General features: G+C 39.0%; 1 protein-coding gene across 1 annotated transcript in view; it reads right to left on the reverse strand.

Annotated features, from left to right (window-relative positions):
* Nucleotides 1-4,016: 4,016 nt before the first annotated feature.
* Nucleotides 4,017-18,310, reverse strand: part of Smim13 (small integral membrane protein 13) — a 17,777-nt gene continuing 3,483 nt past the window's right edge. The window contains exon 2 of the mRNA XM_010622858.2: nucleotides 4,017-8,078. Coding sequence (XP_010621160.1) covers nucleotides 7,891-8,078 — 188 coding nt within the window. The 3' untranslated portion in view covers nucleotides 4,017-7,890. The remainder of the gene's footprint in view (nucleotides 8,079-18,310) is intronic.

Genomic DNA, 18,310 nt, shown 5'->3' on the forward strand with positions numbered 1-18,310 from the left:
CACAGAGCAGGACCCTTTCTCCTTCCTGTTCAGATGGGATAAGGTAGGAAATGGACGGGAAGGTACAGAAAGCTTTAGGGGCTTGCAAAAGAAGCATCTCATTACCACTCCCTTCTGCGTTTGCAGGTGGAAGGAAACAGCCAGAATCTGGCCTCTTTGACTTTAGATTCTCAGGACTGAATATTGGCAGCTTGCAAGCTAAAATGTTATTTCAGTATAAGTGCTGCTTTATATTAATTCACTCAACACAGTGGGGATGGGGGCATTTAATAAAATAAGTCCAGCAATAAATGCTTAATCATTGTCTGGGCTCAGAGCCCAGAGGTAGAAAAAAAAAGACCTATCTAGTGACAGAGGCTGCGGGTCTGAGGGGGACCAGGCATCTGTGAAGGGGAGACAGCAAGTGGGTGTGATGGCAGAGGCTGGTAATGCAGTCATGCAGCAAGTCGCCGGGGAAACCATTCACCTGTTCTACGCAAAGGAGTGGGAAGATTTTCAAAGTGATCATTCTGATGACAGCAAGGCAAAGACAGAGATGGATCACAATGATTTGAGACAGGCCATAGCCCCAGGGAGCACTTCAGCGGTAGGGCATACTCAATAAAACCGGGCACAATTCTAAATGCATCATCTTTACTGACCTCAAACCCCTGTGATATACATGCTATTATTATAATACCCATTTTACAGATGAAAAATGAAGCATCCTAATTCGAGACCACATTCCTGACTCCTACTTTACCCAGCCTACAAACAGTAATAAGAAAATTGCCAAAAGCCTAAGATTGCAAGTGCTATTCCAGAAGCCAAATCAGCAAGGCCTGAGGATGTACTGGACACAGGATACCAGGTAGACAGGTATCAAGGATAAACAACTGTGTGAGGGCACTGGGAGAACAACCTGTTTGTAGAGTCATAAATTTAACCTGGAAAAAAATTTTTTTAATTTGAAAAGATCCTATGAATAGGGCCAGGGATTTAGCTCAGCGGTTCGGTGGCCTGCTTTGCAAGCGCAAGGATCCAAGTTCAATCCCCAGTACCAAAAAAAAAAAAAAAAGATCCTATGAATAAATAAATCTGACTTTACAGATTTGGGATACGACTAGCATAGAAGATAGCCAAGATGAGATACTGAGCAGACATTGAGGACAGTCAGCACAAGAGGGAGAATCGTGGGCCACACGGTAAACAGATAGTAGCTGAAGTCACAAATAGAGTTGCCTGTGGAGACAGCTCAGGGTAAGGAAGGGCTAGAACAGAGAACCGAGGCTCAGGAACTCCAATGCTTAGTGGCAAGATACAGCTGCAAACCTATAAATGAGATGGAGGTCTGACCAGGTGGACAGGAATAAAATTGGTGCAATCAGGAGAACTCAAGTGTTATGCAAGCTGCTAAGAAGGAAATGAGCAAGTACAACACATGCTCAGGCTGAGCTGGGGACTGGAAAATATCCTTCAAATTCTGTGTCAGTGGAGTCTCAGAGGTTAACTATTTTAGTAGGGCCTGGCATGACATGCAGAGGGCCACCTTTCCTTCATTCCAGGGCCTTTGCACTGAGCTGCATCTCCAGCACGGCTCCCCACCCCACCCCACCCTTAATTTTGAAACAAGGTAGGTTTTCCTAAATCACTGAATTGTCCAGGCTGGGCCAGAACTTGGGATCTTTTTGTCTCAGCCTACAATTACAGGCATGTGCCACCATACACAATTCCTGAACTCTTTTATGCTTAATGAATATATTTAAGCACTGAAGGGACACTTGGGAGTGACTGAACACACAGAAGAAATCATTGATGGTGTCAATTTGCTGAAAGGTGGGACGAGATGGGAGTGCAATGCACAGGAAGGATTCATTTCAGATAGGCTTTCTGGAAGACAGGTAGACAGGTGTGAGCATTCTGCAGAAGGGAGAGAGGATTCCAGGCTGAGCTTTGGACTGGAGCTTCAGTAAGAGGACAAGTCCCTGTCAGAATGGGGTGCATAGGCAAGGATGGCAGATCTGTGTCCTGTACACTTACAGCTTGGTTCTCAGCAAATGACTTCCAAGTTGAACCAAATGAGTCCCTACACCGCTTATTCTAGTTACTCTGATACTGTAACTACATAAGTAACTATTATGACAAAGAGGGTTGCTGTTTCTATGAACACTTAGCTGAATGTTTTGGGGGAAACTGTTCAAAGATAAAAAGAACCTGTCCACGTCAGTAAAGCAACTATAAAATATGGATATTTTCCAGTTAACTACAAACACTCATACTGTTGTTTACATAGTACAGTGGACCCTTGATTTACGAACTCTATCAGTTCCCAAGGGCTGGCTCTAACTCAAATTGGTTGTAAGTCAATACAGCTGATATCTGGATATTTACCTGGGTACACACTATAGATAACAAGAGGCAGATGACTCTTCAATTAGCCTAATTAACCTAAATTGTATGTTCAGGCTGGTCCTAATTTGAGGGTCCATTACGTAACAGTACTGCAACTACAGTACCAAGATGATACAGTAAAACTCTTGGCTCTACAAGGTTCTGTTCTTGTTCAAATTCTGAGAGAACAAAACTTTTAGTAATCACAGAATTAAGTCTGACTTTTGTGAAGAAAAAGATGCAGCTCTAATGGGTCTAAATCCACCGACAAAAGCCGTGGCCTTACCTAGAAATAGGGTGAACACGTTTTTGCCACTCCCTTTTTCAACGGACTTTTTCCAATGAACTGAGCAACTCCCGGACCACGTTGTCATTAAAGCAAGGACAAGCTGACTGGGGCTGGCATTTTTGACCTCTAGTTTTCAAGGCTCATTTTCCAGCTAGGTCTTATTCAGGAGGAAACACAGTAGTCCCCAAACAAGGCGAGTTCCCATGACTCTCTGCCTTTGCACGTGCTTTTTCTTCCGAAATTCTCCTCTCCTCTCCCTGGAACACTTCCACCCCATCAAGATCCTTAGTGAGACTTTTGCTGTTCTTCCTTCCTTTCCCTATCCTTATTCTCACAAAGTTCCCCATGAACGGCATCGTTTTCCTAACTCAGTTAAAGTACTTACAGATGATGTTAATAAAGCATATACTGGCTTCAGGGCTGCCACGGGGCCAGGATGAAGACAGCCTGCTCTCACCCGCTGCCTGCCGGCCTCCATTTTCAGTAAACCCTTCCCGCACGAGTCACGTGGTGTCCCTAACCCTGAGGTCAGAATTCATCCCAGACCAGGCCCCCAGCTCACTCTTCATGTCCTAACTTCTGCCATCACGCAAAAGAATTAGTAACCATGCTGATGACTCACACAACACCCTAGAATGAGTCAGTTTTCACACAGCCCTTGATCCAGGGCTGTAGTTAACATCACTGCCCAGAGCGGTTTCACCTCTGACGTCCTAATTTTCACCTCAAGCTTACTCTGTCCAGCCCGTGTCACACTCATTTTCAATCCCTACCCCTTTCCTTTCCACCCATCCAGCTTACCAGTGCCTACTGGCAATTCTTACAACTCACTCCAAATCCCAAAGCCAGTCTGCAATGCCTCTGCTCTTCAGACAGGACTGCCTTTCAAAATCAGATCCTGACAAAACTCACCTTTTTGTACACATTTCTGGCAGATAAGCAATGCTGAAGAAAATCACAACTTGGGCCCCAAAATTGAAATTCATGACTTCCTAACTCGTGTGTTCTCGAAGGCATGCCTCACTCTTTTTCTCAGCCTGACCCAAGTTCATCAATCTTCCTGGTGAATACTAATAAAAATGCGAGACACGATCTACGGTAAATTGACTGAGGGTGTTGGATATGAGAAAGCAACAAGGTTACTAAGGTAGACGTATCACAGCTCTAATGATACCCATTCTTTAGCTTCTATGTCAACTATTTTGACAGCATTAAAGAATACTTCTGCTAACTTCTTGCTTATGAGGTGAGATGCGGACCATTAGTAAAAATGGCTGTTTTCAAAAATCCCTTCATGTCCAAAGTGCCCTTCATACTTATCCTTTATCCATGAGATATAGACAACTTGTTTGTTTTCATTTTAATTTATTCTGTGCCATGAAAGTTAAAACATACAAACCACAGCTTTAGATATAGTACTGACCATTTAGAACACTGATCATTTACGCACATTCCTCAGGTTTAATTTTACATCTCGTTACACAAAGGTCCTGTTAACACACATGGCTCTGGTTCCTTACAAACCTGTTCGTCAAGCAGCAAGATGACAATGCATCACAGCACGGCACAGAATGCTTCCTTGAAGAAACCACATCAGTAGTATTTGGTAAATGGTTATGCATAGAACTCACTTGGAGGGCAATGTTAAACATTCCTTGTAGATCATCATGTACACAACAAATGGGAAATGTAACTTTAATATAAGAGAAAATGTTACTCTTTATGCTTTAAAACTCTGTGACACTTAAAACCAGACAATGCAAGGTGCTTTAATTCTAGATTCCATAACCAAACACTATTCTACAATTCGCCTGAGTCTATAAACTTTGAGGACTGCTCGTGGCTTTTTAAAGTCAACTTGAAATATAAAAGCACTTAAATTTACCAAGCAAAATCTAGTTAACTGATTTCATGTTACACAAAATACACCTTTTAAGAAAAACTGACTTTAAAAAAGACAGCATCATTGATGTATAACTTCAAAAATGTTACTCTTGAAAGGAAAAATGTACTGCTTTAAATCTTTCAACATGTTTTAAAATGCCGTATTTTGTGACTGCATTACTTTTATATATTCTAAACTTTCAGAAAAATAATTTGAAATGGTTCTTAAACCTAGTAACATCTAAAGAAATGGGTTAACATGTCTGACATGGCTGTCTACCACACATTTATTTCCACTATGAACATATATTAGGAGTGTTGAATATTTAATTTGATGTAAATATTCAAAATCTCATTTAAGCGTGCTATACATTTAGTGTTTTTGGCATTAAAAACCTAAATAATGCTACAATACAGGCAATTTTTCACAAAAAGTTTCAGAGGCAAAAGATCTGGGAATGGTTGGGTGAGAAAGAAATGAGACAATCTACCTGAGTCCTCAATTTTAGAATCAATCCTGAAAAAGATGGCATATTTGATCACACCATTTTTGGGGAGAGTTCAGGCAAGATTCTAATATTTATAATTTTAATGTTCATAACCTTTTAAACGCTAACATCAACCACAGGCTAGTCCATTTTCCACATGGACTGAAAATGCAATTGTAATGTCATTCTGTAAGTTCAGCTACAAAAGCTCTAAAACAGGGAAAAGGACAGAAATACCGTCTCACAGAAGTAATTCTGCACGAACTATTTCTCTTCCCTCTTGTCTTGGCCTTACACATACACACTATGGTAGGTTAGGTGCATGAAAAAAAAAAAAGGCTTAGTCTGTAGACTCTTCATATTGGCACCAGTCATCTCTTTTTACTCTCCCCAAGGAGTATGAGCCATGTTTTTAGGTATATATTTCAAGTAAGATAAGTATAACATTTCTTAAAATTCTATAAAACAAGAAATGCGTGAAGCATAAATAAATAGTGCCCGACATCTGCAGCTTTACACGAATTATCTTGTATTTGGGCACATCTATGGATTTCAGAAGAAGGTTACATCAGCCATCATTCTTAAATACTGACATAACAGGAAACTTGACAGCTAAAGTTTTCCAGCAACAATTATGATCTAAACCTTAGACATCTACCATAAAACACAAACATACAACAAAATCCAGAGCTCCAAACAGCAGACTGAAAAATCTAATTTAAATATCCATTCAGTCCCAAGACGCTGTTGAACATTTTTGTCTGATGACAATTTTAATGTGTTATTTAGCACTAGCAAAATATGAAACATCAAAACTAATGCTAGAAACATGCTGCTTTTTATGCCCTAGCCAGTCACATCACACCCAGTACAGAAATGAAGACAGAATGATTGTGCCCCATTCTCAAATGCTGGGAATCTTCCCCCAGCAAATATAAAAACTACAATTATGCTCTGTGAATTCCCTTCTAGTACAGTATCAGCAAAGAGGTGTTCATGAGAAACAGAAGAACCTGGGGAAGAGCCAGCAAACAGTTCAATAACATTGTCAGCATGAAGAACGAGGTACTGAACGTATTTAAGTACCACCATAAAACAGAGGTGATAGCCAGTTAAGGAAAAAGGCTAAAAACCAAAAGAACACAGATTCATAAAATAAGTTGGCTGTGCATTTCATTCTTGTACAAAGCAGGGACCGCTAAACAGAAAAGTTCTTCAAATCCTATTTCTCTTTCATAATAATGCTCAGTCTGAAGTTCAGTGAAGACAAACACAGAAATCTCATAAGAGTCATTTTATAGTTAACAGGTAGTTTCATCCATATTTTTAATACCCAGTACCTTTGAGGTCTTGTCACTGAAGTGTCTGTGGAGAAGTATTTTCTCCATAACACATGCCTTGAGCATAAAATCCTCCTATACAAAGGGAGTGACTAATCCTAGTCTTCCTGAAGTAGAAGAGGGTTCTTAAGATTCCAAAAATACTACTCTAAAATTTTGAATAGGTTAATAAAAAAGAAAACATTTCATAGAAGATAACAATTTTGATATTGTAAGTCAGAACTAAGCCCCCAATAAATAAATGCTATTTGAAAAGAAATACAAGTATCATTCTCTAAGATACCATTAGTTAAGATGCACCATATGTATTACTAAGAAAAACCACTGTCCGTTACACTATGACGTAATGCCTCATCTCTCAAAAATACTTATTTTATATTGATCGTTAGCAGTGCTTTTAAAGTTAAACAGATTTTTATCGTGTCCATTTTGTGTATACATTAAGAATGTGTGAAATAAACTGGTTAGGTTAGAACTGTAACTGTGTATTCTGAGTCCAACTCTTCGGAACCACTTTTCGTGCCGCAGCACCACCGATGACGGAGCGCTTCTCAAAGAGCCACAGCTGTCTTCTGTCTGTTGTCAATGGGAAGCACTGGACGAAGCCATGTTGGATGTCTGAACAACAGTCCTGCTCCCCGCATGAACCAGTCACACCAGCCTCTTATTGCTCTGAATTTTGTTATGGATTCCGAGGGTTTTGGCAATTTCTCCTGCCTTCAACTGCATCGCGCGGCATGTAGCAGGCAATCCTTTTGCATGCACCTCTCCGGCACAGACGAGTACAGTTTCATCTACTTGTAGGTATCATCCTTTCTTAGGACCCATAAAGTATTCTGTGGTTGCTTTGTAAGAAACTATGGAATTTCAATCATTTCTCCAATGATGAGTATTTGCTTCATGTGTATCAAATGTATGCCCCACTGCTCTGTTTCCATGCTTCTGAGCACACATGATAACCTTTCGTCTCAATGCTGAGTCACAGTGTAATCTTCTTGAAGACATTTTTAAAATGCTCCTTAAACCGACATACCTGATGCCAACCACACACATATCGATTCAGGTGTTGACAGTATGATAAGCTGTAAATTCACACATGCCCAAGCTAGGATAATTACATGATTATCACCTGGTTGACAGTAATGAGGTGCATCCAAATTTCAGACACGTTAAAAAGTAAAGAGTACATTTTATGACAAATAAAAAATGTTTTTTTCAAGCCTGAAAAATTTACCAGATTTACATCAGTGCAAAAAAAAAAGGACAAGAGCCAAGGACTGTGTTAAGCAGAAAGCTAGTGAAACAAAATATGACCTTTAATATTACATTTTCATGGTCCAATTTGGTTTCAATTCCCTTTATTTCTGTATGGCTTACATGCAAATCTTTTTTTGAACTGGGCATAAAAATCCATGTATAAATGTTCTTCTGTCATTTAGCAAATTTCAAAGTGCAGTCACTAAACACAGAGGCTTGCGATTGCCTTTGATTGTGGACTAATTAAGAACCGAATCCATAGTCAGTGGCCTTCATCAGCAGGTGCCCTCCTTTGGCGAGCAGATCTCATCTTGTGCAGAGAGGATGAATTGTCTTCTTCAGTTTCAGAACCCAAAGGCTCATGATCTCCCTCCTGGGATCCTATGTCTCCCACTAGTTCCCGCAGAAACTTGAATTTCGATAAAAATAGATGCCATACGAAATACCAACCTAAAAAAAAAGACAAAAAAGTATTACCTAGGTTATCAATTCAGAATATTAGTTAATGGGAGAGGTGTGACAAAACTATATACAGCAAAACCTTGGACTGTAAATCATTCTGAGTGTTCTGCAAGACCAACAAATATTTCTAATAAATTTTAACTTGATAAATGAGCTATGTCTTGCAATATGAATAATATGTAAGGCTCAATGTCATATGATCAAAATGGAGCCAATGGTTCTCTCTCTGCCAAAATTATGGAGATCTCATTTGCAGAGAAGGAAAAAAAAAGGAGGGAGACTCTCGCTTCAAATGGGATTAGGGAAATATGTAAAATGTGGGAACAGTGCAAAACTGTAGAAAAGCACCACCTCAAGAAGGCTACAGCAGTGCAAGCAATTAATATGTTTAACAATGCAATGTCACCTTTCTGTTATATCCTCAAAAGGAGGCAAAAGTGAGTGTCATTGGATAGGTTCCTCGTTAAACAAAAAGATTCCACTGAGCCAGAAGATAACAGTGACTCCATTAGTGATAGCCAAAGCTGTGTTACTTCTCTCATCTCCCTCAAGACCAGCCACAAAGGTTTTGAATGGTTAAGTGCAGGGTAGTTTATTTTTTAATATATTTTGTATTATATTACAGAACTATAATCATTTTTATATGAATATTTTTGGGTTGTGGAACAAATCATTAAGTTTCCATTATTTCTTATGCAGAAATACGCTTTGATATACAAATGCTTTGGATTACAAGCATGTTTCTGGAATGAACTATGCTTGTAAACCAAGGTTTTACGGTATAATACAAATAAGCATGTGATAATACATATGTAATACACATTTATTAAGCATTTAAGATGTATGACATATGGATTAAACTCATTCAGTGAAGGCAAAACTAGTTGCTGTTCTCATGTAATTTGAATCCAAGCTTGCTGCATCCAAATTAATGTTACAATGAAATTTTGATACCCAAGTAAAGTGCTTATATTAAAATCAATTTTTGAGAGTACTTTCTTGAGAAAGAAAGAATATAGTTGACTACTGACTTGGACATTCATATCTCAGTGTTACTGAGTAAGAGCAAATCTATATGAATGAGAATCAAAAAAGAATAAGTAGTGGAAACAACACTAAGCACTATAGTGAAAACTTCAGTAAAGACCAAGGTATTAATATATTTCTAGAAATAACTTTCTTGGAACTAAATTTTCTTTAATTACATAATAAAAAAAATAATAAAATAAGGCCAGAAACAGTATCTTAGGTTCAAGATTTTAAAAATCCAGGTCAATAAAGAAGCAAACAGAATTAAAACATATAAAACCTCCACATCTGGGCTCAGTAGCTCTGAACCATTAAAAACATTAAGTTAAAATTAACCATTGCAAGCAAAGATTTTAATGTTGATATATGTTTTGTGTGTATGGCTTTGTTTGTAGTACTAGGGACTGAACAGGGCTTTCACATGGTTAAACAGGAATTTCACATTGAGCTATATCCCCAGCCCCTTTTTTTCATTTTTTATTTTGAGGCAATAAATTGCTGAATTGCATGGGCTGGGCTCAAACTTGCAATCCTTCCGCCTCAGTCTGAGTGCTGGGATTACAAGGTCCAGCTGTTAATGTATTTTCTTGATGTCTTCTATTCTAAACACTCCAGTTTCAGTGAGTAGCAATGGACCACAGGATACTCTGACATCTAGCACTTTGTGAAAATAAAATCCAATTTGCTTTTCTACCCCAGTGTTAAAGCAAGCTAATACAATGTCCACTTTCAGGAATGTTTTAATGTCACAGTTTTTTTTCATGATCTCTGAAACAACAAAAAACGTTCAACACAGATTACCTGATACTAAAAGACTAACTTCAATGATTTAATCCCATGGATATTATTCTGAGTAGAACACATACCAGAACTCCTGGAGGCTGATTCTGAGATTGAATCCAACCTAGGTAACTCAGTGACTTAGCAAGACCTTGTCTCAACATAAGAATAAGAGCTACGCATGTAGCTCAGTGCAGAAGTACTGGGGTTCAATCCCCAATGTGGGGGGACTAGCTTCCATTTCCAAAACCAGATTTAGTCTTTGAAAATCCATTATTTGAACGTCAATTAACTCTTACTGATTCACCTGTACTAAGAACATTAGACAAACAGAAAGCTTCCTTTCCTTAATATTCCTAGATTACATCATTTGTGAATCCACTACTAAAATCAGAGGCTGGAAGCATTATTCAAGTCATGTAGCTATCAGATGGCAGTGCTGGTTGTGTAAGTTATCACACAGTCACAGTCAAATCCTTTCACTAACTCCTTCACTGTGCCTAGAAACTTAGGACTGGGTACTTACACCAAGCCTACAAATTAGTCTGCCAAGGATCAGGTCAGCTTGAATGATTGGGCATAACCAAGCCAACCTTTGGAGAAAGGAGGGTCTGACTCTACTAAGTACTCCTGCCATGTCCACCCACACTGTGCCCTTTTCCTAGGGCCTACTGCTGATTATTGGGTTCTAATTCTCTTCAAAAACATCCAATTACACATACCCCTTAACAGCGACAAAGCAGATGATGTGCATACAATCAGAAAGCCACATCCATTCCCAGCCTCTACTGCTGCCACCTTAGTTCAAACTTTATCAACATTTAACATAAACCTCTTAACTTGTTGCTTTGCTCTAGCCTCCCCCTCACACACTGCAGCTTCTAAAGTTCCTACTAAAAACTCTTGCACAGCCCCCGCCACCGTTGCCTATAAGAAAGCATAAATTCTAATGCCACAATCTAGAAGCCTCTTGTTCCCATCTATATAGTATCACATCATCCAGTTATTCAAGGGCAGCATAAAAGGTGAGGCAGGCCACGAAGAGCTCACTATCTTAGCTTTCCAGGATAGCCCATGCTGTATATACTTTTATCTTTGCTCTTTTTTATTTACTCAGCCCAAGCTCGCTCTGCAGAGCATTTCTGTCCCACTCTGCATTTTTACTTTCTCGAATAAACTTTGTCACTGTTTTTTGCTTGTTTCATTCAGAGAAGAACCTGGAATCCAACTCTAGGAGAGGAAAGCAACCACTAAACCAGAAACATTTAGTCGACAAGCCACTTTTTTAGAAGCAAACTACCCAGTAACAAGCATATACTATGTTCCAAACACTTCCCATATTGCAACCTCTTTGTCCAGTGATAATGAATGTATGAAAAAATAAAGCAAAGCGGCAATATATATACGTAATCTTACAGAGGTGAGGGAGGCCTCACTGACAACTGAAATAATGAAGTCGCTATGTACTTGTAACATCCGGGAGGAGTGTACATCATCCCATGCCATGCCCCTGTTCTGCTGGAACACGAAGCTCCTGGCAATCCTAAACCCTGCATCAGTAGAGGACTAAGGAAGCAGAGTTTAAAATAAAAGAAGATAATTTATTTAAACCTGGGAGAAAGATGGTAAACAGCTACTCTGGACAAGTAGGGAGCATCTGAGAATGAGTAACTCCTGGATTCTTGATTGCAGCTCCTGTTTTTTTGTTTTGTTTTGTTCTTTTGGGCACTGGGGATCAAACTCGGGATGTTGCATTTGTGAGGCAGGCGGCAGAACCACTGAGCTAAATTTCCTGTCCACTGAAGCTCCTTTTTGAGATCCTAGTCCTACACAGACTCCTGATATTTGACTGCCTCCTTGGTTAGTCTTTCATCCTAATTTGGGTTTTTTCTGACCATGATTTTCTCTGAGCTTTGGTGGAGAGTGAGATTATGGTTGGAGGCCTCCAGGACAGGGAGTTAGGTTCAAGGATTAAGTAATGGGGAAGTTTGCAAGCCTTATGTTCATTGTACTACCTAGGAATAGCCTCATACTTTGCCTGTGTTTTTCTTTTGGTACCAGGGATTGAACTTGGGTCCTTGTGCTTGCAAGGCAGGCCACTGAACTGCTGAGCTAAATCCCCCATCACTTTGCCTTTGTTTTTCTAATTGGTCCTGTCTAACTGTCCTGGCCCTTCAAATTACTCAGGTCTGGCTGCAGAAGTCAAAACTGCCTTATTAATTTTTAATAAAGCACAATGAGGCTATCATCCTATCTTTTCCCTAAATATAGGGCCCCCTGTCCTTACATACTGAGATGGGGAAAGCTGCAAGAGTAATTATCTGGGAATGTAGTTTGAGATACACAAAATGTGAAGTGTTCATATCTCTTGTTCAAGAGGTTCAGTCTCCTGCTCTGCTGCAGGCCCTGGGAGTCAGGAGATAGAGCTGAAACTCCCCACCCTCTAATCAGGTATTTGGTCTTTCTAGTGGCCAGTCCCCATCCAGAAATTACCTAGGAGCCCCACCTGAAGAAGTTCATGGGCATAAAATCAGGTGTGGTCAAAAGGTTTTTAATAACAGAAGTCGATCTTATCACTCATGGTATTCCCAGGGTTTTGTGTCATAACTAGGGACAAAGGCCAATTATATATTTTATTACAGCACAGAGATGAATAGTCTGTTACTAAAGCCGGGCATGGTGGTGCACACCCATGATCCCAGCACTCAGGAGTCTGAAGCAAGAGGATGGCTGTGAGTTCAAGACCAGCCTGCACTACATAGTGAGTTCCAGGTCAGTCTCAACTACACAGTGAGAGCCTGTCTCAAACCCCGCCTCCCCCCCAAAGTCTGTTCCTATCTATTTAAAAGGAGAGTGACAACAGAGAATGAGTATACACACCCAGATTGATGAATTTTATGTAGAACTATAGCGTACCTACATTAGATCTCTTCAGACTCTTGCAATGTTGCTGTTGAAAGGAATGAGTAAGGCTGGACCCCATTCCAGAACTTGTGATTTAATGACAGAATTGTTTAGTTATCTTCATATTTTAGAACCATGCTTACAAGAGATGCGAGAATACTTATAGGATGGGTGGGTATAAATGAGGAAGGTAAAATAATCCTAAAAATTTGTGCATACACAGCAAATAAGAACAAGTTTTAGGTGGAGGTTGACTTCTGTGAGGCAACCAGAAATTGGAGTAGAAACCCAAGTTTTACTAGTTACCTGTTAAGTGTCTTCCAGACCAGAGTATAAGGTCTTTAGGGGCAGAGAACATGCTTTATTAATTTTTGAAATCCATGACCACCATCTACAGCAAATGTAAATAAGAGTTCAAACAGTATATTTTACTGAGTAAAATACAGTTACTCATCTTGGGGCAATCCTGGTTTGTACCACTGAAGACTTAGGTGTAGCAAGAACTTCATAATTTATACTAATATTCTAAGGAATATTTTTCATTCCACAAATAGATGAGGCTACTATGTAATGTGCCAGGGAATATTCTAGGATCTAGGGCTTGAGCAGTGCACAAATTAGATGGGGTCCCCAGATTCTTGTGACTTACACTCTTATTGTATTGTTAAATAAAAATGAAAGGGAGTTTTGTTTTGGACTAATCTGCACAGAACAGGCTAAATATCAGAATGGAGTCATCAGCACTATCATTACATATCATCAAGTGGAAACTAGACTGTTTGTCTAACCTTTTAAAGAAATCTGGATTACAGAGATAACAGCCAAGTGTGTCCCAAACAGGATAGTTTCAACTGGCTGTTGTATATAAAGTTCCTTCTACTTAATCCTTAGACAAAAAGAGTAACCTGAAGTTACTGGATATTAGCCAATCAGTTATTTTTCCATGGTTCTGTCTCCTGACAGAGACAGGATTATGGGTAAAGCTGAGCTTTGTGAGGGAGATAGGAGATTAGGGCGTGGCAAAGCTGGTTGGGGAAATAGGTGTGACCAGTTAAATACCTGGGACCTGTTACCTACAACTAAATAAATCTTCTGTATCAGAGTGAGCCCCCTACTGCTCAGCAAAATTGGAATACTTTCCTTATTTGTTCCTGCTCTCCTTGTGAGGGGACCAACTTCATCTTTGTCAGAGCTATGCCCTTTTATTTTCCCTTACTATTTTGTGTGTTTTGAGACAGGGTCTGGCTATGTAATTCAAGCTGGCCTTGAACTCACTATATAGACCAGACTGACCTCAAAATCAGCAATCCTCAGGTCTCAGCCACACACACCCCCACCCACCCCGAAGTGCTGGGATCATGGCGTGGGCCACCATGCAAAACCATGTCCCGCTATTTTCTCTTACTTTTAATTAAAGCTTTTTCCTTCAACCACATGCTTTAGTTTTATCGATTTTCCCTAGCCAGGGACATCACTACCAAAAAAGCATCTTATGGTGATGATTCTAAAACATGAGATTATTTCCAGGAGAGAATCCACTTGCATGTTCCTGAAGAGTCGTCAAACATATTTCTATCAAAACTGAGAAGTCAGGCTGAAGTCACCACTGCAGACACCTAAGTGAATTCTTTTTATAAATTATCAGTTAAGAAAAATTCTGATCTGGGCGTGGTGGCCCATTCCTCTAATGCCAGCACTCAGGAGGCTGAGGCAGGAAGATCACTGTGAGTTCGAGAACAGCCTGGGCTACATAGTGAGTTCCAGGTCAGTCTCAACTACATAGTGAGACCCTGTCTCAAAAAAAAAAAAAAAAAAAAAAAAACGAAACAAACAAAAAATTCTGAGATGTCTCAATTTAATTACAAAGGCCAGGAGGTGGGAGTTGAAAAGAGATGAATAAGGGAAGTTAGTCAGACCTCTGACAGCAATCTCACAGGGGCCAGAGCCTCCAGTTTCCTTATAACTTTTTCGAACTACTACTATACCTAACCAGTCCAGAAGCAGTATTTCTCCTTATGGACTGTCCTCCTATTCCAAACTTTCCATTTGTGTTATCCTGCTCTCCTATCCATAGCCAATGTTAAGTTCACAGTTTAAAAAAAAAAGTATGCTTTCCTCTTCCTCCCATAGATTTTTGTTATAAAAATGCTCTTGACTCAAGTAGGATGTATGTATTTCCAAATATCATCTAGCCATGCTGCTGGTAGTCACAGAACTTATCACAGGACGGAGTCCTCTTCAGGCTAGCATCTATAACGCCACAAACTTGTATTTCAGAGAACCTTGGTCTAAGAGTATTGGTTTAATAGATTAATGTGAAACTAAATTGTTGTGATTTTGTCCTCTGAGAGAATAAACAGATTTATGAAACAGCTCATTTCAGATAATGCAAAGTTCTCTGAAAACTAAGGGTAAAAGAGAAAAAGAGAAGAAATTGGTCTGGGAAGGTCTGAGATGACATATGACATAAAATTTGAATAATGAGGAACTAGGTATATGAAGAGCCAGAGGAAGACTAAGGGCAGATGCCCAGAAGATACAAGGTGGGCCTGTCATGAAAAGTTAGTAGGAAAAATGGAGAAATGGGGGCTGGCACTACATCACATAGATCTTTGTTGGCCACAGCAAGAACTTTGGATTGTATTTCAATGGACATGGGAAGCCACTGGAGGATAGGTTTTCAGCAAGGGGGACATTTCAAAGATTATTCTGAGGACAAGTGATAATTAGTCTAGCAAAGCAAAGGAAAAAACCCTGGATAGCAGAAGGGGTTACCAGATGGAGGCAAAATGCAACAAACAAAAAAAGAAGAAAAAAGACTAGCTAAAAGTCTACTTATAAAGGCAGGCAAGTTTATAATCCCCAACAGTGTAAAAAATAATTTATTTAGCTTATGAAAAGGAAGCTAGCTACAGGGAAAGGACCTGAGATGGAGTCAGGTAATCTGCCATATTGATAGAATTAAATTAAGAATGGGTAGGGAACTAGGTCTTAGGACCAAAAAATAACTTTCTCAGGCAACAGGGAAAGCAGCCACTTCCCTGCTAAAAGGAGTTGTATGTAGCCCTTCCCTACTAAACTCTTGTGTTTCAAGGAATTTAAAATGCAAAAATAACCAGTGTTTTTTTTTAAATCCTAATTTCCTTTAAACACTACCTCCTGAGTAACTAGATTAAAGAGCCCTTGAGTCCCAACTGGTTATTTTAAATTACAAAATCTCCTGCCATAGGTGGCCACTAAAGAGTCTCAAGCTCTGCTTACCCATAAAAAGTTATGAACTGAGGGGCCATGCACAAATTCCACCTTTTGGATTCCCCTCCTGAAGAAACCAGGAGTGTTTTTTTCCTTATTTCCAATGAAAACTCTTTCTAACTTTCTTCTTTTGGTTCATGATTTCATTCTGATTTGCAAGACCAGGTGCTTGGTTTGTACAGAATTCACTGCTTCATCAGGAAACAAGAGAATACTTCTCTGGAAATTGAATCCCAACAGAATAAATCTCCAGATACTAACACCTAGGAACACACCCAGAGAAAAGGCTAAATCACTGCCTAATCATCCTGCCATAAGCCCTGAGCTGACAGAGATCATAGTCTCTTATTACCTCACCCTTAAATATGAACCAATCACTAGACATCTACAGCAAACCTCCAATTGAGAAAGTCCAAAGAAAACAAGCAGAAAGAAAACATAGGAGAAACAAAAAACAATGCAAAAAGAAAACTTTCTTAAAAATATAAAAACCATATGCTTATAGATAGTGCATACATACAGCAAGAACAGGTGTTAGAGAAAAGGAATAATCAAAGAAAAGAAAGCTCAAACTGTATAGCTGAAGTAAAAATTCAATATAAAAAGACAAAAGATAAAATCTCCCAGGAGAAGGCTGAGAGTAAGACAAAAAATAGGAGATAAATAACAGAAGTTTCCTTGCATAACAGAAAGAGGGAAGAAAATTATCAAGTGTCCAGCAGAAAATATTTCCAGAAATGAAAAAAATATAAATTGAAATGATCAAGAAAAATTGAAGAGACACATACAAGGTTTATCAAGACATTTCAGAATACCAATAATGAAAGGCTATCCAAAAAACAATTAGAAAGAAAAAGCAAATCACCTATCACCTATCAGGAGAAAGAGAAAATAATGGCTTTCTCAAAATCAGGTTACAAGCTGGAAATCAACAGAGCAATAATTTTAAAATTCTGGATGAAAATTATTTGCAACCTCAAATCTATTCAAATTATTGGTAAATGATATTTTAGAGCCCATATTGGCAGAACAAGTTTTCTAGCCATTCTTTCTTAGAAAGCTACTAAAAAATGTGCTAACAAAACAAGAGTGTTAACTGAGGATGATCCTGCAATCCAGAAAACAGGACTGCAACAGGGAAGCAGAAAATACAGTTTCCTATGTGAGTGACAAAAAGGAGGGCCCTGGGCTGTGTGTGTGGAGGTGAGACAGTTCCTTTGAAAATATGGGAAATACTGATGAATGAATGTAATTATGAAAACGGGGGACAAGTAACAATAGGTACATACCCCCCAAAAAAAGGTAAATTTAAAAGGCAAATACTTATTTTAAGAAAATGGAGCATATTACATCATCTGACCAGCTAGGAATAATATTTACACAGTCCAAATATCAATCCTAGACATTAAGTTAACCAAAAATTGTATTATTCATGGCAAGCAAAGAATAATACCTCAGTTAATAAATAATATTTAAAATTGCAAAATCTAGATATAGCAATGAATACTATTTAGAAATACCAATGTCAATAATTTGTAGGAAGATGAAACTGAGGGTTGAAAGGTATTTTTTATAAGTACTACTGATTTCTGAAACTTTATTTCTTCTGTTACAACTTTTGATAAAATACTTTCTTATTAAAACAGTCTGGCCAGTATGTGAAAAGTAGACATAAAGAAAAGATGGGTTGAAATAAAGACTAGTTAGGAAACAAAGGCAAACTGAAGGTAGCGGTAGTGGTGGCAACCATGGTTGACAGCAGTGCAGTGATCACAGAAAACTTTTTTTAGGTGACAAAATAGAAGATTTGTACAAGGGAGAGGAGGTAGGGGAAGAAGCAGGTGTTAGAAATTAAGAGTTGTTTTAGATATATTAAATTTGAGACACTTACTAGAGCTCCAAGTTGACCTATCAATAAGTTTGATACTTGAGAGCTGGAGATAAAAATTTTCCAGTGGCCAGACACAGGACACATGCTTATAATCCCAGCACTTGGGAAGCTGAGGCAGGCAGACCACTGCAAATTCAAACCCAGTCTGGGCTACATAGTGAGTTCAAGGCCAGCTTGAACCACATAGCAAGACCCTGTCTCAAAAAACAAAAACAAAAGGTTAAAAAAAAACTTTAGAAGTCATTAGCTACAGTTGATATTTAAAACCTCTAAAACTGGGTAAAATATGATAGGGAGAGTCAGGAGTGGTGACACACCTATAATCCTGGCACTCTGGCCAGCCTGAACTACACACGAGAGACCG

Source organism: Fukomys damarensis, unplaced genomic scaffold (genome assembly GCF_012274545.1).
Source record: "Fukomys damarensis isolate Sample0158 unplaced genomic scaffold, DMR_v1.0_HiC HiC_scaffold_10, whole genome shotgun sequence".
NCBI classification, from domain to species: Eukaryota; Metazoa; Chordata; class Mammalia; order Rodentia; family Bathyergidae; genus Fukomys; species Fukomys damarensis.